This window comes from Gobius niger, assembly GCF_951799975.1.
Source record: "Gobius niger genome assembly, chromosome: 2".
NCBI lineage: Eukaryota > Metazoa > Chordata > Actinopteri > Gobiiformes > Gobiidae > Gobius > Gobius niger.
The window spans coordinates 16301406-16326067 of record NC_136853.1 but is presented as its reverse complement, the minus strand read 5'-3'; the positions used below and the strand labels follow the sequence as shown (position 1 = coordinate 16326067).

At 40.7% G+C, this 24662-nt stretch overlaps 1 protein-coding gene across 1 annotated transcript; it reads right to left on the bottom strand.

Annotated features, from left to right (window-relative positions):
• dbh (dopamine beta-hydroxylase (dopamine beta-monooxygenase)) lies at positions 1-22778 on the bottom strand. The gene is made up of 12 exons (XM_079582599.1): positions 22053-22778; positions 20338-20484; positions 19507-19764; positions 18871-19047; positions 13015-13117; positions 10814-10980; positions 10594-10737; positions 9538-9576; positions 3140-3199; positions 2283-2410; positions 2041-2200; positions 1-135 (listed from the first exon to the last, which is right to left on the bottom strand). Exons 1-12 carry the CDS (start codon positions 22413-22415, stop codon positions 37-39), a joined length of 1845 nt encoding a protein of 614 aa, XP_079438725.1. The 5' UTR covers positions 22416-22778; the 3' UTR covers positions 1-36.
• Between the last annotated feature and the right edge of the window lie 1884 nt (positions 22779-24662).

Here is a 24662-nt window from a genome sequence, read left to right as displayed (position 1 = left end):
ACCAGGTCACAATATGTCCCGTCATCCCTGGGCCTCTCAGGGTGCAGAGCTGGGCAGGGCTTGCCCTTCACAGGGATAGTGAGGCTTATCAAGGACAGATGTCACCACTGGCACGGGCTGCTTCTCCCAGTCTCCCTGCAAAATATATACGTCATGTATTAACATTGTAGTAAGATTTTATGCTAAAGTTAAAGGTGCATTATGCTATTTGTGAGTATTTGACCTTGTTGTGACCCAGCGGCTGTATGAGTGGTCAGCATGGCGCCTTTACTTTCGACCACGGTGGTCTCTACAAGGCTAAAGGATCACTTGTTTTGTAGGTTTTCTGGTGAGAGGGTCCATCAGCAGTGAAAACCTACCAATTGATACTGCAGCTTCCTAGAGACCACTGTGATCGAAAGTAGTATCAACTTTATGCACTTCCTGCATAAAAAGTTGCGTAGTGCACCTTTACAGTGTCCTTAAATGGCACAGTTTTAATTACAACCTTTGTGTTGACATCATCAGTTCCCTCTCAGATCATAATTGGCGCATCTTATTAAAAAAAGTTCACTTTCCTTATGTGTAAGCAACCGCTTCACTGTTTAACTTTCTTTTCCGCTGTCCAACATATTGCTTGCTTTTATATTTGCCAAGCTAATTTAGATCTGCAATTCACAGTAATAGCGCTTCTATTTTGGCCAGTACAAAACATTTACGTTCCAATAATACAGCACACACACATTTCTCTCCTATAAATGATTTTGCTTCTGTGATTGCCATATGACTTTTTTTTTATCTTCAAAAGCTCACATTAAAACATGTCCACAAACACACTAGATTTGTGAGCCATTAAAGTTTGAACATACTGCTAATAGACTGAACTGCGAGATGATTAGCCAGCTGATGATCTAAAGGTGTTTGAGTGGCATTTGAGAGCACCAAATCCACAGATTGCTTCTTCTGAAACACCGAAGAGGCACTGAGAGCCCCCCACACCCGCAGCACAGTGGAGGCAGCACAAGAGGCACAACAGGAAACAAAAAAGGGACAAACGAGGGGGTATCCGGGCAAGATTTGCAGTTGAGCCACACAAGCGTGGTGGTGGGAAGCGTCATCGGGAGTCCACTTTTTTCACCATGTAACATCACGAAGGATGCAAAGCTGTGAGGCCTGATTGTCTGAAACTTGGAGTTTGCATGTTCACCCCGTGTCTGCGTAGGTTTCCTCAGGGTGCTCCGGTTATCTCCAAAAACATGTTGGTCAGGTTGATCAACAGTGTCTCAGGACTAACCCGACATCTGATCTACACTATTTTGTTGTACAATTGTATCATGACGATAAAGCTCTTCATTCATTATGGGCAGCCAGAATGATGGGCTAATATTCTGGCTGCTTATCAGTCACAAGGTCTTGTTTGTGTGATTGTTTATAACATTGTACTGGCAGCTGGAAGTGGAGCTAATGATCATGTCAATCTGCAGGGGACATAATTAAGAGATTTGGAATTGCACTTGATATTGACAAAGTGAGATGTCAAAAATTAGAAGAAGAATATTGAAAGAGTACCATCTTGTTGTTCCTGACGGTCATCGTATTACATGCTGTAAATCATATTGTTTACATTGTGCTTATAGTGTTGTTTTCAAGCACATCTTTTTTTTCCTCCTTTGCCAGAAAGGGACGTCCAAGGACAGGAAGCACATGGGAGACCTTTATGTTTGGTCAAAACAAATAGAAGCGCAAAGGCATTTTGAGGATAGGGGGAAAAAAAAAAATCCCAGTTTCTCCTTTCTTTCCCCTCGCATTCATCTTCTTCCTCTCACTGACTTTCACAGTGTGCCAAAATTAATTCATATAGCTGCATTTCTCCATATTTCTGAAGACTGTTCTGATGTTAACTAGCTCAGTCATTCACTCCAGCCATTGCTTTGGTCTTGAATGGCTCTATTATCTCCAAACTGGTGCTAAAAAAATCTAACAAGCTCCCATTAAGGCGTGTGGATGTACTCCTATACTGAGGCACCCGTCTGATTAGTGATTCATACTTTAAACACTCACCGGGAAGAGCCGGGCAGAGGACTGGTTGCAGTGCATAGACATCGGGGCTGTGTTGTAAAGGGAATCCAACACCTCCCCAGTGAACGCACCCCACTTCAGCCGCTCATACTGTTCGGTCACACCAACGTCCCCGCACACACAGTGGTCATCGCCGTGAAACCTGCACACAGACGTTGGAGAGAGCAGATGGAAAACGAGGTAGGCTAACAAAATAACATGCAACAAAAGAAAAAAAAACTAACCTGTTGATGAAGTTGAAGTATTTTTGCAGATAGCCGGGGTCCACATGGGTCTTGCACAGTTCCAGCTGAGTACGAGGGTAGTAGTGGATGTAGTCCACGCACATCTCCTCCATGATACCGAAACCTCCCTGGAAGCAAACGTTAAGAGGGAGATCAATTCTATTATGATGTGGCCACAGATTTCATTTGAACGGAGCAAACTCTGTTCCACTGATGGCTCTAAAGAAAGAAATTTACAACAGTCTTAAACAAGTCTACCTATTACCTTAATAAGGAAGTGCAAAGATATACTCAATGCAATCTAGCATCGCATTGGTTTATCGTTTAATCATGATCAAAGCATATTTCTGCTGGCCTCTCCGCACAAAGAGACAGTTTTTTGGAAGGTCTATAAACTTTTGTGCTCAAGCATAGTTCACATTTTGTTGAGGCTTTTTTCTTGCTAAGCTCTGGCCCTTCCTGAAAGGAGGGGTCAGGACTGTCAAAGCACCATTCAGACAAGAGTTGTTTCATTATTTGGGTTCCATTCAATGAGAATAATTCAGTCAATTTCATTAGAAGAACAAGATGAAGCCTCTGTGTAAAAAAAAAAAAGGTGAAACGTCCTCAACCTAACAACCTAGTCCAGCCAACAATATTTGAGAATCTCTTACAAAAGGAACATTTCTGGACAATTGAGAGCTTGCAAAAACATTCTGTAGTCAAACTATTTGACCAAAAACCTTACACGCCTTACACAGACCATTTACAACACTAAATTTAGTGTGTGCATGTTCAACACTTGTTATGTAGATTCGTAACACATTTATTTAAGAGATTTAGCAACGTGTAGCTAACTATGTCACTATCAGACTCACCACTGTGGGCTTGGTCCTGTCCTCTGTGTTATAAGTGCACTTGGTAATGAGGATATCGCCCTGTAACCACAACAGGACAGTTCAGGGTGAAAAAGGTCATGGTATAGAGAATTATGCAATTTATTTTATAGCAACATCTTCATACAACAACATCAAAGATAATACAACAATATATTTACATTAAAGATGAGGGCTGTTAATTTCACCATTATTATTGTTATTTTTTTTACATCTTCCCGACATGAATCAGCGAGTTTGGAGAACCAGTGCATGCATTACAGGGCACATCTGCAGATCTTTCTCCCGGGACCGTCCCCATTTCCGCTCAATTTGAGCACTCAAACCAAGTGCTCCAGAGCAGCAAGCTGTACTTCCAAAAAGCTTTTCACAGCAGAAAGGTAAAGCACACCTTAAGTATCAGCTCTTGACCAGGCGCTATGTACACAAGGACAAATTATAGTCTTAGTCTCCAGCACCACCATGTCGACAGTGAGAAGGGTTTTCTTTCTTCGCAAAAATGGCCTTGTTTACTGTTCTTTCACATCATCTCTTTGGCCAAATTGTTTGTCACACTGTCATAGCAGGAAGTGGATTTAAGATGGATGTGTACTGCTGGTTGTGGGTCGTTAGTACACTGTAATAAGTGCTGCAGACCAAACTTTGGTTTGAAACATTTTAATTAGTTACTAAGTACTTATTTTTTTATAAATTTAAATTTTTGGTTGACAAATAAGTACTATATATCATTATTACAGCACCATAAAAAATACAGATTTTATTGCTTTAGGTGAAAACACTTTAAGTATTTATTTTGTCTGAGTGGTGGCCCTGTAATGACAAAACTAATATAATGTGTTGATCGAACACAAACTTGGCCCTGGGGGCGGGTTTAGGCTGACTTTCAGACCGGTTCAAGCCGGTCTGGTGCAACGTCTTCTTGGGAGCTGAGCAGCAGAAGTGCCTTTGCCATCGCGATGGATCCAAATATTTTCCAGGTGAACGAGACAAGGTACGTGTATCCTTTACTGCAAACGGTGGTTATCTTGTTTGTCAAATTTGTCCAAAAAATTAGTTCGACATACATGCTCTAAGCTAGCATTAGCCGATGTTAACATGTTGTTGTTGGTCGCTAGAAAGGAATGGTTTGGAAAACTTTGTTGCGTTTATGTGTTATGTGTTTTAAGATACTGGTGAATGAATTTGGTTTAACATTGTAAGTGGCCGTGAAAGCTTGCGCGTTGGGGAGGAGGACTATCTGAACAGAGAGGATCATACTAAAGTCTATATACACACACACACATGTACGAGCCAGTGCGTCCCGAGAGGCCTTGATAAAAGCCAGGAATATTCACGCATCTCTAAAAATCAGACACGTGTAGGCGAAACGAAATTGCGCTCGGATCTAACGCACCACAACAGTGTTAGCTCAACGAGCTCAGAACCAGAGACCCGCACAGTGTTCAGTGTTGTTTACTCTTGTCAGTGATGTAATGAACGCGTTCATATTTTGGGCGAACGTGAACTGAACGCACAGTGTTACTGCCTGATGAACGAAACCATGAACGCGTTCATTCTGGTGCCTGTGAACGGCATTCCCGTTCTATTTACGTCCGTTCAATATGGAGCCAGATTTCTTATATCTGTGATTTAAGACCGCGGATCAGTGAATGTAAAACCCGCCGTCACAGTTTTACCAGCGGTTCTAAACTCTGGCGGGTCCACGGTGTAGCTCGCGCTCGCTCCGCCCCCGCGCCCACTGCCCGACTGTGTCCAGTTTTGTGGCGCTGAACTCTGCTGTTTATGGCCCTGGCACAGGCCCTGGCACACCGGTAACCAGCGGGTCCGCACGGTGCCCGCGAGTAGCCACAAAGTGAGGTTACGAAGCGAGTTTCCCGTTGTGTAACGTCTGTCCCTCCAAACTCCTCTGCTCCGCGTGCGCTCATTTACATAAAGACACAATGTGGAGTTTTTTAACTACAAATTAGCTCATAAAACAATCTTATTCACGTGATTAATTTACCAAATCAACACACATGCAATTGAATATTTGTAGCTTCATTTCCCACCAAGAATTTACCAATTAAACTTAAAAAAAAAAAGAATAAAATAAAATATGATTAGCAAAGATAACCAAAATCCACTCATAAAACAGTGACAGGCTGACATGACATAGCTGCATAACACTAAGAGAGGATAATATTTTTAAGTCATGGCTGAAGTCAACTTTCTCCAGCTCTACCAAGGTTGGCAAAAATGCATTTAAAAATGCATCAGATTGTTGCTTTATGTCTCACCTTTTCACCTCGATCCGTTTTCATGCCTGAATAACAGCTCGCAGCAACAATAAAAAAAAGAACTATGAACTAGTTCATTTTTGGAACTATGAACAAACTATTAGTAATATACAATTATGAACTATGAACGAACTAGTTCATTTTGAAATTTTTGAACTGAACTTTGAAGTAGTTCATGTAGAAAATGAACTTTCCCAACACTGACTCTTGTTCTCCCCTCATCAAACGCACACTTTATTATCTCCAGTTCACCCTGCGTCACCGTAAAGTTGTACAAAAACATATAGTAAACGTGGTTCGGTATCAGTTCATGTTTGTGCTAACCACAGGTAACTTCTCCCCTTTTTGTAAGATTCTAAGTGAACGTTGTTGTATGGCCTCATTCGGTAGGGGGGAACTGTGCATCGATTCAAACTGTTAGGGCTGTAATATTTATCATTAGCCTAAACTTCGTTTATGATAACAATGGATAAATTCACTTGTTAAATAAGCTCTCAGAAAAAAACTGCGGGTGTGCAATAATAAGACAGGAATACAGCAGATGATGCGTAATGTAAAAAATACTGGAAAATCTGATTATTTTGACAAATGACATTCCACTCTGCCATGTTTTCTAGGTAATGCATTAACTTGGGGAGGGGACCTCTGTGTAGGTTCTTAGGTGTTGTCCATAGACAGTCCCTCTAGTCCTCATCTGTACTCAGAGGTGGAGTGTCGGACGTTTCGCTCTTTGTCCCACTTAAGCTTTTTGTGCAAATGGACGAGCATATATTATCCATATGTGCATCGACTGTGTGTATATTTCTGTCTAACAGTTAATTTCTTCTGTTAACAGACTGGTGACTTACTGATACCTAAAAGACCTGACGGTGGACCAAGATATGATACAGGTCAAATTAACTTTGCTGTGCTTTTAAATATGGGTGACTTTTATAGTTTTTTTTTGTTAATTCTTTTTTTTTACATATAATTTTACAGTTCAGCTTTTTCAAGAGACAAAGAAGAAAAGCAATGTGATAAATGACCTGATGTCCCAAACCTTCAGCCTACAAAGGCAAGAAGCTTTATCTGAAGGATCCAATGTTGCTACTCTACTTGATCGGTGGCCGGCCCTTTTTAGATGAATCTCAGGTGTGGCTCTAAAATGTTGTTGCATTTAAGTATGTATTTACATGGTTGTGTATTAAAAATGTTTTTTTGTTCTGTAGATTTGTGAAGAATTTCAGCAGCTTGCTGGCATATCTCTGGAGCCAACGTTTATCCGAGAACACAGCCAAGATGTTCTCACTATTCAACTCAAAAGGTGGCACTCGGTGAAAAGATGGTTCAGGTATATACTTTTACAATGTATGAACATTTTACACTTACAATGTGAATTATTGTGGGTCCCTGGTTTGTGGTAGGGGATAAAACATGTCTACAATAAATTTGAATGAAATTCATGTGTGTTATAGAGTCCATCTTCAAAGGTTGAAAAGAGGAGAGACGTTTTGCTGAGATGTCTCATGGCGTACATTGGGGAGAACCAGGCTGACCTCATTTGTGATGACCAGGTAACAACTTTTACAACTTTACAACTTTCTTTTGTCTTGAAAGGGCTATAGGGCTGGAGGCAGGACATGATCAAGAGAAATAAGATTAAACTAAAACTAGTGATTATAAGTTTAAAAAATGTGGTCCTGTTGTGGCTTAAAGTTCAAGAACAAGAGGAATGGCACGTGAGACGATAAAATAAGGGTTATTGTGTAAATGCAGCTACACTTACAGATTTCTGTGATGGGATAGGTTAGGCTGTTTAATCAGCCCAACACGGTTAAGCTTGGCTGGGACATGCCTGCACTATTGTCATGAAACGCTCAGCTGATTTATCACTTTGTAAATATACAGAATGTGACAATTCTAAGTGGCACTTACAGCACCAAATGTATTTTCCAAGATTGTACTTGGTGTGAAAATTATTGAAAACCATTTATCTGAAGGTAAAAAATGTGGTCTTGAAACACTAAACAAACTGTCAACTTTAAACATTATTTGTCTCTTTAAACAGACCAACGGGTTCACTGAGGATCTCAGCGCCTCCCAGTGATGATCTTCACGTCTCAAGAGACCTACGGGATCGTGATTGATGGCCAGCCAGTCTTGAAAGGTTTGGCCACGTTGCGTTTGAACACAGAAGATGGCGCACATAGCTGAAACACACGTTTGAGTGCTTTGACTTGCCTAACTACAAAACCAAAAAACTACAAAAACAATGCACATGTAATAGTATTGGAATTCTGACTCATAAAGAATTACTTAGTGTTATGGCTATTAAACAATAAATTGTGATGACCTCCTAATCTGGGAAGATTGTTCAATACAGTGCATTAATTTATTCTTCTGTTCTTGGTAATAACATGTAACATGTAAATGTTTAGTATTGTGATGAACATTGGATTACATTTGTAAAAAAATAAAAAAAATAAGGGGTTTTATGAAGGTTTATAGTAAAAAAAATATTCCAGTCCCTTGTTGGCTTTGATGATGGCTTCTTAGCTCAAATCACTGTTATTCGGTTGTATAGTGTGACGTCACAGCTCTTCTGGGTCCGTACCAGTCGGCAAATATGCAAGACAAAACTCTTCAAAACCACAAGAAATATTTCTGAAACTCAGCGGAGAGTTACTGAGCCTTCCTATTTCTCAGACTCATTAGCCAAAAATGCTGCACCTACTGCTACAAAAGTAATATTAAAGTCGCTACTTCTGGGGTTAGCGTAGCTGCTGCGCCACCTCGGACATTAGCATTTTTCTGTGCTAAACCCGGATGTAGCGATTTTGGTAAATATTACTTTTATAGCAGTAGGTTCAGCATTTTTGGCTAATGGGCCTGATAAATAGGTCTGTTCAGTAACTCTGTTGAGTTTCAGAAATATTGATTGTGGTGTTGAAGTTTTTGTGTAGTTTCTCGCACATCTGCCGGTCTATGTGGATCCGGAAGTAGAGCTGTAACGTCACTCCGCTACATCATAACCATAGCAACGCATAACAGCTTAAGCAAAATAAGAAAGGCATAGCTTGTGAAGCCAGGTGAATGAGAGAAACGCAAGCTTCCTAGCATTCTTGGGATATACTTAGCATTGCATGATTTTATTTCACTACTGTATTATATTTTATTGTTGTTATTATTATTTTTGGTTAAGAAAAGGGCTTCATTGTTACCGAAGAAAATAGGAACTTTGCTGCTGCTTACATGTTCAAATGTGTTTGGCTTTTATTGTGTAAAAAATTTGATTTTTTTTTATTTTTGGGGGGGAAAATTTGATTCTCAATAAATGTTCAACGTTGCAGAAAAATAACTTTGTTTTTGGTATTACATTTAAGTTATAGATAATTAATGGTCAATGATATAAAATGAAGATGCATTAATCACCAAAAAAATGTTTGAACACAAAGATATGAACGAAATTGATCATCATGAAGTTGTTGTGCTTAATCAGAATATAAAACCGGGTGGTACATAATTACATTTTTAAAGTTGTTTTGCTTTGTGAGAACACAAAAATATTCAGTAAATCATTCACGTCTAAGTTATAGTTTTGCTTTGTGAGAACACAAAAATATTCAGTAAATCATTCACGTCTAAGTTATAGTTTTGCTTTGTGAGAACACAAAAATATTGAGTAAATCATTCACGTCTAAGTTATAGTTTTGCTTTGGGAGAACACAAAAATATTGAGTAAATCATTCATGTCTAAGTTATAGTTTTGGTTTGTGAGAACACAAAAATATTGAGTAAATCATTCACGTCTAAGTTTTAGTTTTGGTTTGTGAGAACACAAAAATATTGAGTAAATCATTCACGTCTAAGTTATAGTTTTGCTTTGGGAGAACACAAAAATATTCAGTAAATCCTTCACGAGTAAGTTATAGTTTTGCTTTCTGTCAAACTCAATTTAATATTTTTTAGTACTTAATAAAGAGCTGAAGTTGACAGAACACAAAATGTCCGATGGAACCGCTTACGGAATTTTTTTTACTTCTCATTTAAGCAACACTTTTTACAGTGTATTCCCCTGTGGTGTTTGTATGGACTGAGTAACGAATCCATAAGAAGATGACTTACTGGTAAAACATGAACCATCTGCCTCAGACTGCGGATCATCTGTTGAAAAAAAAAAAAGGCATATCAGTACAACCGGTGTCCATTGGATTCGTTTCACCAATTGCGTGCGACTAAAGAGCACATTACTGATGTTTCCGATTTGATTCAAACATCCACCCAGTTCTGGAAATGAAAAAGGATGTTCTTGCTTTGTTCTGCCTTGTTTTATGGTAGTAATACCGCTTGTGGTTTATTCCACCATAGAAATCGCTGCTTTTCCCAAAGGCGCCTCCATAATTATTGACTGGTTCTAATAGGATTGGGGGATGGTGCTGATAACATCTTTATTTGTCCGCTGAGGCTGCGGGCTGCACACCACCAGGTACACTTACGCTAGAGAGCCGTCAATAGGGGCACGGATTGTATCAGGCGGCAGGACAGATGTCTCTCTCAGTCCATGTCTGTATGTGTGTATGGGTGTATGTGTGTATGCGTGTGTATACTGCTGCCTCCGGTGATTGTGCATAAATAAAACAGCAGATGTTGGATGCTGTCTATAAACAACATTATGGAGCTTGTCAGTTTTGATACAGGGTCCACAGGGAGATTTGTTGTGGTCCTGGTGGCACCATTTTCTGTAGAAGGACAGTCAATCATAGATGTGCTGCATTTGATCTGTCTCCATGCAAACCAGTACTGTATTTGGCTCTTTGCCTAACAATGCTTTCCCTTTTGGACCTGTAACTTAAAGGGACTATACGGAGTTTAAACATGTTAAAATTAAGTATGTTTCTCCCCCTACATGTTTCAACATTGTCCTAAGGTGTAGAATGAGCCCATACATATTTACCACAACTGCCTCAAAAAGGTGTTAATTCAGGTCCAAAGTGCCGTCATGCACGAGCTTAATATAGAAGGTGCAGTTACACGTGTGGCCTGAGGTGGCAGTAGTGAGTATAAAGTGGCTAACTTGCATCTTGCCCCTTTAAGGAAAAAGTCTGTACTGCCAAGGTAGCAGTACTTGAACTTGTGTGTGCAGTCATTGAAATTTGGAATTGAAAGACTCTTTACACTCACCTGATAATGTGCACTGAAGTGTGGATCCTGAGAGAGCACCTCCACCTCCCTGCCCCCTCGAATCAGGACGGTGCGGATTGCTCGTCCCGCTAAGTGAGTGTGCAGCTGAGAGGCAAACACATAGATCCCACCTGAAGGTAAGGCCTGGGCACAGGAGCAAAAGCCACATGTCTGAATAATTAAACGACTCAGTTCGGACACAGTAAAGATTGTCACTCACGGTCTGGGTGCATTTGGAGGAGCAGTATCCCCTCAGGTCAAACGCCTGTTGTCCTGGAGGGATGGCCATGATGGGAGTGTACACCAGCCCCAGCTCCATGATCCCCGCGTCGTAGCGCCTCAGACTGGGAGTGAAGTGCAATCGGATGCCGGATGAGTCTTGGCGTCCTTAAAAAAAACAATTTACAAACTTAAAGGGGCTAGACGCAAGTTAGCCATTTTATACTCACTACTGCCACCTCAGGTCATATGTGTAACTGCACCTTCTATATTAAGCTCGTGCATGACGGCACTTCGGGCCGAAGCAACACCGTTTTTAGTGACAGTGCAGGATTTTAGAGGCAGTTGTGGTGAACAGGTCTGGGCTCATTCTACACATTAGGACATTGTTGGAACATGTAGGGGGAGGAAAATACTTCATTTTAACATTTTTAAACTCTGTATAGTCCCTTTAATGGGCAGGAATATTGTCGAATGACTACGAACAATTACGATTAGTTAGGGGTTGTGTCAAGGTTTTAGGTTTGAAAAAAATGGTATCTTTTAAATGTCTTGATCCTTCTTATCTTCCAAAACTGCTTTTACCATAACTGAACCTTTGTGGCACCTGCTTTTACATTTGTTATGCTCCTTCACATGTTTGGAGGGGGAGGCACTTACTCAGTGGCACATGCTAAACCAGTATAAAAGCTGGTAATGGGAAAAGAGGGAAAGAGACCTATAACAGTGGCCAGATGCCGGTGAAACAGGTGTATGGTTTGTTTTGTCCATCTGCTGTTTGTTAGTCTGTTTGTTCATGCGTGCAAAAGCATGTGACCTTAATTTACATTACCATAACAATCGTTAGCCTCGATCATGTGAAAGATATTATTTCAGACATAATAAAGGCCACTAAGCTTCTATACTCTATATAGCGCCAGTAGTTTCTAGCTATAACAAAGCTAAAAAACTGGCCTCGTCCAATGTAAATATAATATACTTTGCGGATTTCTGTGCTGTGTTGACCATGTCAGTGTTGCTTCCAATTTTATATGATTTTTAGCAATGTTTGTGACTCATCAAAAGGATTAGCAATCGCTAGTAGGTTCCAAAAAAGGCCAGCCAATCAACAATTTTGCTTAAGACCTTGTAGCAATAGTTGTTAGTCTTTTTTTCATTCTAAAATTGATACCATTTACAGTTCCCTTGATCTCTCCACCTCCTCCAGATTCGCCTCCCTCCAGCTTCGATCAAAAGCTCCCTCAACTGGCTAGACTTTATCAGGCATTAAAACTACCACCTGCTCCCCTTCCCCTTTCCTCTCATCAAAACCCGTCTTCCAGAAACAGTCCATCCACATCAGCAGCTGCCCCCATTGCCACCCCTATCTCAGGGTTCTCCCCAAGGTTCGGTGCTTGGTCCACTCCTTTTAGGTTAGTGTGTGTGCAGGCTGTATTCTAAGGGCCCGATCTTGTGCATCAAAACGGAGACTATAGCCTGACATTTTGCGCTCAGTCAGGGCGCACTTTGTGATCTTGCCACTCCAGACTTGGCGCATTTAAGTGGGTTGAGACATACACATTTTCCTCCAACCAGATCAACTCCGCGTCCAGGAGAGTGGTTGTGTGGGAGTGGGGGGTGAACATGTGCTTTTGTTTTGCTTCGCATTCACGCCAAGCGCGGCCGATCCGCGCCACAGCGGACGCTGTAGCTCTTTTTCTCTCGAGACGTGAACATCGTTTAGCTCACGATGGGGTAAATAAAGTTTTCAGTTTGACCTGTGAGAGCCTAAGGCTTAAGAAAGAACGCAAGACAGCGCAGTGTAAACGAGGAAGTGAATGTCAGCCGTGTTTCCATCAGTGCAGTCACCTCCTCTTGTGACGCCCCCTCACAGGTGGCGGAGGCGAATGGCACATACAGCTCCGCCACTCGGAAAATAATTCGCCAAGAGCCTGCGCCGCCCCGTGCGCCGCCACAAGATCTGGCCCTAAATGTTTTAATGCCCTGTTCGAAGCCGTTCCCGCTACAGACCCACCACTGCCGCCTTGTTTATTGGCCTTGTTGTAGCTTGCCTTCCCACCTGCAAGTTGTTGGTTAAGTCATGTGACAAAAATGGACTCTTGTACTGTAGAATGGAAACAACCAACTTACTCGCTATTTTCTGTTATTGGTAATAGCTAAAGGTAAACTCAGACCACTATGTGTTAATATATACAGTGATACCAGTGATGATGAGAGGGTTGTGGTAGTGCACTTCAAGGCGGAGAAACCTGGAGCCTTCAGGACCACCAATGGGCAGACCTGCATCCGGGGGATAGTAAAATGACTGTAAACAAACACACACATCAGGATTAGTCATCATCCATCTGGATTCATCATCATTGTGTCCTCAATTTTTCCATGCAGCAAATTGGCTCATTTTGGCTCATTTGTTATATTCATTTGTTATTTTTCAGTGCTTTAGACAATTTTGCAAGAGTTGCAGTATTCACATTTCTGTTGGACAACATTTTCTTGCTGCTGATGTTGTTTTTCACCCACCCAAATTAAAGGAACAGACACAGGAGTGAGCCCAGTCTCAATATCTTCCCCAGGAGCTTGAAAAGAGGATATAAAATCCACAGCGCTGCACAATGAGGAACTTCAATTCCAACTATTGTGGACATAGTTTGAATGACAGATTTCCAATATTTCCTAACCATTTATGTTGTAAGAACCTCATTCTAGTATAACTGTTTGCATTTGTTCTTTAAGGCACGCATTTCCCCAATCGGCCACCTCAGTGTTTACTTGACTATCTCATTTCCATGTTTCCAGTCTATTTTTGCCACTATTACTCTGTATCATTTGACACCAGAGAGAGATCAGCTTCTTTCCTTGTAAATTGTACAAAACAAACAAGGCTCATTCATAATGTTTTCAAACCATGATGACATAAAGTGCTTTAATTGCAGTTATTTGAAAAAAATGCTACAGGGAATAGAAAATATTTGACAAATCTGCTTAGACGTAAGCGTTTCTCTGTCCAAATATAGAACCCCAATTGATTTTACACCTTTATCTGCCCACACTTTGAAGCCTCCATCCGCTCTCCCAGGCTTAAACATCCTGTTGCTCCATATGGGAGAGAAGCAGTTTTACAGTTTTACAGTTGCATGGGCAATGAAAAAGTTTATATATTTGAATATTCATAGATATTGGCGCATGATCGGTAACTACAACGCTGTCTTAGTATCCTTCACCTTAGACAATGGGTTTTGAAAGACAAAAATATGCACTTTAGTTGGGTTTAGATGTCTCTAAATTTAAACTAAATTTAAATCATCACCGTCATCATAAGGCGGGATACGTTGGAGTTTGTCTAGTGACCCATCCTTTGTACAAAAATGCTTTCATCAATGTTGCTCAGCTGGCCCGCGGACACCTCGGGATCTCCCCAGAACAGCTGAAAGTCTGGGCATCTCTGCTCAGACGGCTGCATCCGTGACCCGGCCCCGGTTAAAGCGGAACAAAATAGATGGATGGATGGTTGATATTGAGAGGCCAGAAGCTCCAACAATGTTTGGGAGAGACATTTTAGCCTGACGCTGTGTTTCTGTGATGATAGTGACGTTTGCTCAAGGGCAGGACTGAATCAATTCCACGGGCTTTGGACCGGAAATAAATGACTCATTTCTATTTTTAGTCGTTTAAGCCAATATTGCCTCTTGTAATGTGTTAAATAATGTTGTATGTGTGTAACTGATCATTACAAAATGCCAGAAAATAAGCAGAATATGTCTCCTTTAATGCACATTGTGAAAGACGTCAACATTTAAGCGGCTGAGATACAATATAAAGTAATGTAAGTATCACCTGTTTCTCCTGTGAAAATCTAAACTAAAACAAACTATATATGTTGCTACTAATAAATGATCAGCTTATGTCCTCATTGTCCTCCTTTTATCAACCAACGAACCTGCGCCCTTATTTTATTTCAGTGTAAAAGCTAAGGGTAAAACTCAGACCACTACACATGTAAGCTGTTGATAAGGATAAGGGATAGTATAGAAGTTCCCTTGTGAAAAGATATAGAGCCCACTTCTGTACTTTGCTTCTAAAAATATAGGAAAGCCTTCTTGCAAACTCTCAACCACCCACAGACCCAAGAACTGTGAAACCAAGGCTGCACAGCTCTGGCTGCAAATAGGGGAAAAAAGATTTTTTTTTACTTCAAGCAGCATCTTCTACATGGCACTCACATAGAGAGAATGATGTCAGTGGTGTTGTATAAGCGATCAAAAATAGTTTAAAATCCTTGAGCTTCCAGGCACTGGCTTGGAACATGTTTATTGATTGGCTTCTTTATTAATATACAGCCCCGATTCAGCCCAGTGTGATCTGGTTCAGACTACACCAGTGGTTCATACGCTCACTCAATTATAATGGCTTACACTTTTATTGTGCTTTACCTGTGTTTCCAAGTTTGCCACACTGTAGTCATTATTCATAGATACTACCATGCTACTACTGAGTATGGTAGTATCTCAGTAGTAGTATGGTACTATTGAGTACTACAGTGGCCAAGCATCCGCTGAGTCACTGAGAGGTCAAATATATATTCATATTAACTTCATTTCACATAAAAAGTTGCATACCGCACCTTTAAGATATGATGAAACAGAACATAATAATTCCCACCATCATGTCTTGTCACAGCACAAAGAATGCACCCTGCTTGTTTTTTTTGTTTTCCAGGCAGAATTATGTGACCGAGAGGGGCCAGCCTGTGAGACAGTGGGGAGCGCAGTGAAGAAATATGGTGACAGGAACACTGTTCCCCTCAGTGCTTTGCCTTTTGTGGCTAGCAGCAGTCTGCTTGTTTGGTCAGGTAACTGCAGAGTGCTGCAGAGATGGGGCAGTTTGTCCCCCTAAACCTTGCCGATATCTACAAGGAGGATTAGTTTGTAGTCAATAAAAATCACACATTTAAGCACTAGCCATTCAATGCAACCTCTAGTCAGATAGTTACAGGACGAACACTTGGAGACACACAAACACTCATTCAAAGGACTCTTACATTCTCATACAGTAATGCAGTTGCATTATATCTACAGGTTGCAGAAAAACATGCATATGACTTGCAGTCATATGCACTTTAAAGTCGCTTTACAATTTTGTGTTTTATTCATTCACTCCATACTCGGTGGTGGTAAAACGAGTCAACCAGTCTGCGCACATCAGCCACCACCACCACCCCCCCAACAGTTTAAAATGTACATTTTAACTACGGTATGTCACTCCCTGTCAGTGACCAATGAGGAAGTGAAACTATAAACATAATAAAAACTGTCAAACTAAAAAAAGCTGGGACAATTTTGGGGCAAAATCTTAAATTGTGTGAACAGTGTTTTCGCAAAAATTGTGTCTAGTGTGGTAAGAGAGAGAACCACAGATAGTCACAAATTGAGTCTCGGTCAGTGACAGGTGCAGTCGACTGAAACACAGCCTCATCCAACAAGCTGTCAGTGTCGGGAAGCTGAATTCCCCCTTTGCATACATACAGTACATACAATTATATATATATATATGATGATTGAACAGGTCATCAGCTTCATTGGCCAGTTGGACACAGTTGCGGTTGGTTAATTTCTCAGCTATTTGGTAATCAATGAATAATCTATGAGGAACCTACAATAATTCAGTCATAACATGCATATAGAGAGAGAATAGAGAAAGACAGCCACTGTAACATTATCTCCTGTACAGTAAATAGTAAATCCTTTATGCCCTTCGTACAGTCTCCATTGTATATGCGGAGCCTTTAAGTAACTTTTTATGTTTACTTAAGAGTGCATCCCACTCACAGTCTGAACTCTTAATGGCCTGTCATGTGTGGGACTGTCTTTACAAGGTTTTCTCATTATTGGAGTAGGAGTTTTGTTGATTTCTTTTAATGGCAGTACTGTAATATCTGCAATACAGCGACAATACTGAAAGCCATGTTCTGTTAGACACATGGATATAAATCTGTGTATTGTGCTGGATGCTGCTGCAGTTCTTATACCAGGGAAACTTAATGTTGAACAATATGACAAACAAATTGCAACATTCACATTGAAGATTTGTTTTAGCACTCACTTATTAACAGCTAACTAAATGCTAATTAACATACTAATTGATGGTTAATTTACACTTACTTGGTATTTATTAAGCACATATTAGCCCTTATTCTGCATGACGTTATTCAACATCTTACTATCTAACTAACACTTCCCTACATCACTTTAGAAAGGGCACCTTATTTTCAGATACAAATACTTCATTAAGGTAATTGAACATAAATTAGACTGTGTGTTTTTATAGTATTTACCTGTTACTTGCCAATCAGGGGGTTAGAGTTATTAGGAATGGCAAATGTGATGGAAGTTGTGTTTCACTCACACAGATCTTGTAGTGTTAGAAACTGGAAGGTCTTGGCTTTCAAATAAGGTATCATACTGGCATATAGGCTGTAAGCTTTATGGTCAATACGCGTTGAGATTTGAATATGCATCATTGCTAACCCTAAGGTAGGTAACAGGTAACACTTCATAAGGCCCGTATAACCAGAAGTGTATTAATACATAATTAATGGCTGAAAAACAATAATGGAGAATTAATAAATGGAAAAGAGTTAATTAGTAGCTATAAGATGCTGAATAAAATAAAATCTTTATAAATACCATTTAAAGGAACAGCCCACTGTTTTTACATACTGAGATATGTCCTTACCTGAGCTTAGACGAGTTGATGTGTACCTGTCTGGTCTTTGTGCGTGCCCTCAGTCACGCAAAACGACCAAAGATGTTGTTAGCATTTAGCCTCTTCCAATGTATTCCTATAGCTCCAAACGGGGTGAAGTTAGAAGCGACCAAGCTCTTCCACGGGCACAAAGACCAGACAGGTACGTATCAACTCGTCTAAGCTCAGGTAAGAATATCTCTCAGTGTGGGAAAACGGTGGCCTGGTTCCTTTAAGAGCAAATTTACCATCAATTACTTCACTAATTAGCACTTAGTTAGCTGTTAATGTTTGTTTAATTAAAGTCAAACAAATATTTAATGGTTGTTTTTTCCCCCAAATTGTGCAAAAACTTATTTTTTTTCCAAATCATGACCTAAATCATGGACCTAAATTAGCACATTTTAGATCAAATCTTGCATATGTTTTTTACAATGATTTTTTTCTTCTGTCTTTGTTATGAAAAGTGTGTAAATCTCTGTGAGATGGAAGACCCTTGCGATATGGTTAATGCACATATTTTCCATTGCAAAGGGTTATAATACAGCAAAATTATGAGCATTATATTGCCAGTTTGGTTGTTCTTAAATACAACATCGCATCTATCCTCTACATACTGTCATTTTTCAGCTAATTTTAATGCAATTATTGTAGTCATTATTAATGCTTGGATAAATGAAAACCTGTAATTCAAAACATTTGCTTTTATTTAGCAAACTAATAACTTTCATAAATCTATGTGAATTTGAATCTGTACTGCAAGTGCTCTGTCTTTCAAGTAATGTGTGTTTTAGGTCCAAACATATTAGTTATATTTATTGGTTAATCATCTTTTGATTAATCGTGAGTTAAAGCGTTAACTCTGACAGCCCTTAAATAAACAACAAAAGTAAAACTCAAGACATTCCTATAAAATGTCTTAGCGGAACACCCATTTAGGCCATATATGATACAGCACTGGCGGGGAGTGGTTAGCCCTGTCCTTCACAGCTAGAAGGTCCCGGGTTCGATTCCCATTCCTTTTCTGTGTGGAGTTTGCATATTCCTCCCGTGTCTGTGTAGGTTGTCCCTAACACTAAACAACATGTACAATAGGCTAATCCTCCAGGTTAATCCTCTAGCCTGGCTGCCTGCCCTCTGCTCCAGCAGGTTGCCCCAGCGGCATTGAGGATGGATCAAAAGCAGAGAACGATTTTCCCTACGGAGATTAATAAAATACCTTAACCTTAACCTTAGCCAGGGGGAGTGTTTTGAATTTGAGCTTGTCTCTCACTGTTATGATTATTATCATCAGCATGTTTTGACAATCGTTCGTACCTCCGCTCCCATAGCCCACGCAGCCAGGACATGCCTGCAGAGGTTGAGTTTTTTGGGCTTCATCTTGTCATCACAGGAGCCGCTGTAGTGGGGCACCTCTTGCACCTCCGGAGCGCACTCAAACACCTCGATATGATGCACCACGGCCTCGTTTCCTTTAGTGATCACCGGCTCATACTGGCACACACAAGGACACGCAGCAGTCAATATAATGTAAACTTTATCTTTTGCTGCAGCTGCTGTGGTTGTGCTGACACTTTTGAATGTAAAATGTCTTGGTGGAGAATTTCAGATTTGGTCATTTCAAAACCGTGTACAGTATGAACTAATGTACTTTGTTTACATTTAATGACACAAGCTTGATGCAATAGTGGTAGGATTTGAGGCATATCTATGTGATCTATGCACCTATTTCTAAAATACATTCAAGAGACTGGCACATTTTTGATAAGGACGTTTCAAGACGCCACCTTGAACACGGCTGAGAGGCAATCTGAACTGACTTGAAATATGCTTGAGTATATTAAAATAAAAATGTGAAGGACACATTTATTTAACAAGGACACGAGACACTTTTCCTTAAAATATGAAACCGTTATAACTCTTGTCATTGTTAGCATGTGTAGAATATTTTACCATGACGATGTGGTTCTTGGGCATGTTTTCGGGCAGCTCCTGTATGAAGCACCAGTAGGTGGTCTCCTGACTGGGAATAATCACATTGGGGGACCGTACATCCAGGGTGCTGACGTCAGGGGGCAGAGAGGGGGGTGGCACGTCGGGACGCAGCAGCACCACCCTCTGCAGTCCTGTCTCTATCCGGGACAGGTTCAACTGCTCCAGAGACGTCAGTGGGTTGTCCAGGAACCCATAGATAAAGTGCACCGTTCCGTCCTAATCAAACAGACCATGTCAAACAATGAGTATTGGACGGCAAATAAGGATTGCAAACATTACATTTTCATTTTGATGCAATGGAAAACATAACAATGAGAACGTTTTACCTAATACCATGATATTCTAAGTACTTTAGATTCACCATAGACTGTGGCTGTACCAGCATTTTTATATGTACACTTTCCATTTACAGAAAAATATGAAAAGCCAACCATGTCATGATGTCATGCTTCACTTGATCAAACAAAATAATGTATATATTTTTAGGAAACTATTGTCTGACATCAATTAAGTGCTGAGTAGATTAAAAAAATATTCTTTCAATCACAAAATGCATCGCTAGAATCCAGATTTTGAAATGAACTTGCTACTATAGTATTTAAAGGAAGGGCAGACGTATTCAAAAGAGAATTGATTGATTCCTGTACCAAATGAATAATCACAAAATGAATCTCATTCCATGCCAGAGCAGCTGTGTCGTCCTCATTGAGCAAACAAAACAAGTCTTACTGTTAAAAGATAATGATTGAGTAATACTTTTCATACATAAGGAGCAGTAGCTCATCTCACCTCAATAAGATAGTCCCTGGGGTCACATGTGGCAAAGGAGCGCTTGAAAAGGAGGCGCAATCCATCTGCTCTCTGCTCAGCATGAAGAAGGTCATAATCCTGCTGACCATCCAGCGACACACGGCCCTCGCTGTCACTCCAGGCATCCTAGAAATAAATGCATGTGAGACTTCAGCGGCGAAAGACAAACAAACAAACTGATATTTCCCGGCACATACTTTTTTTTGTGAGAGATAAAGTGGATGTATGTCTAAATTAAGCGTTGACAAGTGTTTTGATTGGTGTTAATACGCTAATATTCTCAAATGAATCCCTGGAGGACCTGAGCTGTTGGTGCGGTGTGGGCTCCCTCATTAGCCGCGGCTGATACGATAATCCCCAGTGACTCAGCCATCATAAACAAGCTGCCAGCCACTTAGAGCAAGAACACTGCAATCTCATGCATCAGGGATCACGGGCGCTTACACTGACCCCATCCCCTTTCCTCTTTTGGTTTTCTCAAAGTGTTTTGTTTTGATTGGATTGAATTAAACGGAATAAAAAAACAAAACCCATACACTGGTGGGGAAGCGGGCCAATGTGGTCAAGTCTCAAAAATCCCATTTAAACAAGCATTCATTTTCAAACATTCACTGTGGTAAATGTGGCATGCATCAAAATGTACACACAAAAATGACTGTTAAAGCAGTACTAAGTAACTTGTTTACCTTAATAAATCCTTTTCGTAGTCCCTCTGGTGGGATTGCAAGAATTAATGGTGTCTCTGGCCAGAAACCCCCAATTGCAACTTCTCTGCCACGGGTCGGAGGCCCCAATACACACTGATGGAATCACGAAGAAGAAGCTAGCAGGCTAACGGGCAAAGCTAACTGCGGGCTAGCGCCACTTAAGCGGTCAAGTTTGAGTGAAAAAAATGATCTCCATTGCGTGATTGGCTTGTCATTTCTGTCACCGTAGTATTTAATCTCATGGGCAATTAATGAGTGAAAAAACGCAACATGCTACGACACCTGCAGTGGCGCTTATGGCCTCGAGGGGCATGAGTTTACTTACTGCTTTAAAAGGCTTATAAAAAAAAAAAACAGAACCTAATTTAATTTAGGAGAAATCACACGCACCCAGCAAACCTAAACTAATTGAAGGACACACTTTTATTCTTTCCCCAGCAGGTAACCCTCCTCCAGGTGAGTACATTCCTTTAACAGGTATGTATAAGGTTTTAGACTTAGCAGGTAGGTATTTACGCCTTACATTTAACAGGCTACTTTATGTTCCTTACAATTAGAACAGTCTATACCACACAAAATACCAAAAGAAAAAAAAACAACCAGTTGCCCCTTGCACATGGGCGTGTCCGAGGGCAGAGCCAAGGTTTTAGGACAGACTTCCTCTTTGTCTGGGCCAGGTGGTGAGTATGATTGTGTTTAATTACTTTGGAAATGAACTTGATTAAATGAACATTATGAACCAAATAAATAATTTAAACTAAATACAGTGTAAGCTTGATCATTTAACCAAAAGGTGAATGTTAACAAAACAAACCCGGAACAGTAATGCTGAGTTGTATTGCAACAAAACAATGAACAGTAAAGTGACAAAATAAAACAATGGGACAAAGTAATCTGAATCTACAACACTATTTCAAATCCAAAAATTTGATCACAAACCCTGTGAAAGTCCCCAAGTTGAACCACTCAATGAGCACATGCACTTACCCCAAAGTAGCTTGTAGCCCCGGCGTCCCACAGCACCACCAGGTCCGCGTTGGTCAGCTCGCCTCTGTCCGACATGCCTAGGATGATCCCATGACGCGCCCTGGACGCCCTCAGCTCCATGTACACCTCCTGGGTGGCGTAGCTGATGTTCCAGGCCAGCTGCAGCTCTCCTCTGGGGTCCAGGAGCACATGAAAGGGCATAGGTAGAGGTGGGAGTGCCCGGTCGGACGGTAGGCTGGTGAGGTCCACGGCTGACCCCGGTGACTGGTAAGAAGCCACTAAGATGATCATGAGAGTAGCCAAAGCCGTGAAGTACATGACGGTGACATCTTGGAGGCGAAAGTCCTTACCGAAGATTCTCATTGTGCTCTCGGAAAGCTTCCTCCACAACTGAATGTAGGTCTGAAATAGGCGCTGCACTTAACAGGATCTTTTTATTTGCAGCGCAGTCTTGAGCCGTTCTCCAGGTATTGACTTAATATTGTAATCTCTTCAACCTGTTCCTCTGTGTCAGACCAGCCTTTGCACAACCCGTCCAGCTTGTCCTTGCCTTTTAAAAGGACCCCTCCCTTGTGACTTGTCTGCTTTTATCCAGACCTAATAGTGTTACAATTGTTGAGGGAAATTGGATTGTATTCTTAAAGCCCTCGAGCCAACCATAATTCTGAACATCTGCCATGTCTTAATTTATCCAAATCCAACCATAGACCATTGTGCGGTACAGAAAACACTCAATATTCATATCGAAAGTAGAATTTGACGCATGTTTTAATAGAATTATTCTTAACTGTATGTTTAGACTTGGTGCCTAGAATCATACACATGGTCTGCAGCAGCTCATATAATTATCTCTAGTCCACTGTGAGACCATTGTGAACACCAAGGTGCGGTCCAAATATATTGACAACTGACTTTTTTTAAGTGCTTGATTTCTCTCAGTCACCAGGCTTTCTGCCTGCATTATAATGCACGGGTCCTGTGTTGTCCTGCCCGAGGCCAGAGAAGACCTAATCAAGGTGTCAATTATGCCCTCAAAAGGAAGACGGACAGCTCCAAGTTGCTCTGAAAGGTTACAAAGCCCCATTGTTTTGTTTGTCTAAAATGCCCACGGGGGAAGAAAAAAATCCTACTGTGATAATTTAACCAATTTAATCCAGTGTAACAAAACGGTCCTCACCTCCACCAGAAGCTGAGGAGTACAAACAGTTGGAATTCAGTTTGCAATCAATCATAAGCAGTTCATCTTTCTGCTTTCATCATGTAATAGCTCTGCTGTTCTTTACAGTCAAAGCAATGGGCATAGTTTGCTGTGCATGTGGATTAGCAAACATAATGTTTAAAAGGGAAAAAAAAGAAAAGACATCCCAACGCAAAAAGGTGTGAAAGCGATGAACTTTGTATCTTACATACAGCACTTTACCACAAAATCTAGTGTTTTAAATTTGGGTAGAGAACCTGACCTACCACTTTGTCAAAAAACAACAAAAAAAAAACACAGAAAATGAAATATAACACACGGATATCCTTGAGCAAACACGCACGAGGCCGAGTTGAGAACGTTTTTTTTGTCAGATGACAGATGGTTTATGGGATTGGCTGGCGTAGCGGAGAATAGAGAAAGCAGACACAGACTCTTTGGTTAATGTAATAAAGTGAGCAAGCCCCTGAGGCTCAGAATTGTGTCCCTGTGATCTGTCTCTCTCTGCACACCAGCCTCATTAACCTTCTGCTCCTTTACAGCGCAACAGTCTGAGTCGTACAGCATCATCTTGACTTTCACACTAAAACCTCAGATGAATATAAACTCAGCATTGAACGAACCTGGCAGCCAATCAGTGAGCTCCACACATGAAGCTCCCGCGAGCTGAGCTTATAGGCTGTGTGGTTGAAAAACTGATAATAAATTGAGGAAACAGCCGATGTCTTTTGGTGATTTATTAAAACATATAACAGAGCATAAACAAAGATCTGTTAGGGTTTGCAGAGGAGGACCCCAAAGCGGAGATAGAGGCAGGTAAGTTTTAACAATTTATTTCCAAAAAGCTGAAGAGGCTGAGGTGACGGGGGCAGGCTGGCAGCAGGCGGAACCAAGAACGGAGCAGACAAAACCCAGAGTGCATCAAGACAAAAGACAAAAACAGGTCAAGTTTCTACCGAATTAGACGGAATTAACAGTACGTTCTTGTGGTTGACCATGAAGACAATGCATGCTAATGTAACAGACCCAGGTTTTGGGCAGATTCAATGTTCCTTTAAAACAGGGACATGATGAGACAGGCGACTGGTGAAGTTTCTCGATGCCTCGCTTCTGCCATATTTATTAATACAATCACATGTATCATAAATGTACAGCTGAACAACTGTTTCTTATATGCAGAAGTATGCAACAAATTGTCCTTCATTACAGTAACTTTTAAATGAAGCCTAGGCCTGATCACCATAAGCAACAACAAATATCCCAATAAACCTTTCTAATCGCTGCTTTTTTAATACTTTTAGCTATCTATTCTATTTAACTTATTAGTCTTTTTAACCAAAATACCTTTTTTATAGTCGCAGCTGGACTGCTTTTTAACAAAATAGTTTTAGCACCACGCTCTGAAACAGGAA

What these genes read in the sequence shown, in the direction of transcription:
- dbh (XM_079582599.1), bottom strand. Translation starts at nt 22,415, where the DNA reads ATGAGAATCTTCGGTAAGGACTTTCGCCTCCAAGATGTCACCGTCATG. An exon ending in ACTTCAGTGCACATTATCAG is followed by an intron (nt 9,577 to 10,593) that starts GTGAGTGTAAAG and finishes TTTTTTCAACAG; the next exon opens with ATGATCCGCAGTCTGAGGCA. An exon ending in ACAGGACCAAGCCCACAGTG is followed by an intron (nt 2,411 to 3,139) that starts GTGAGTCTGATA and finishes GTTTGCTTCCAG; the next exon opens with GGAGGTTTCGGTATCATGGA.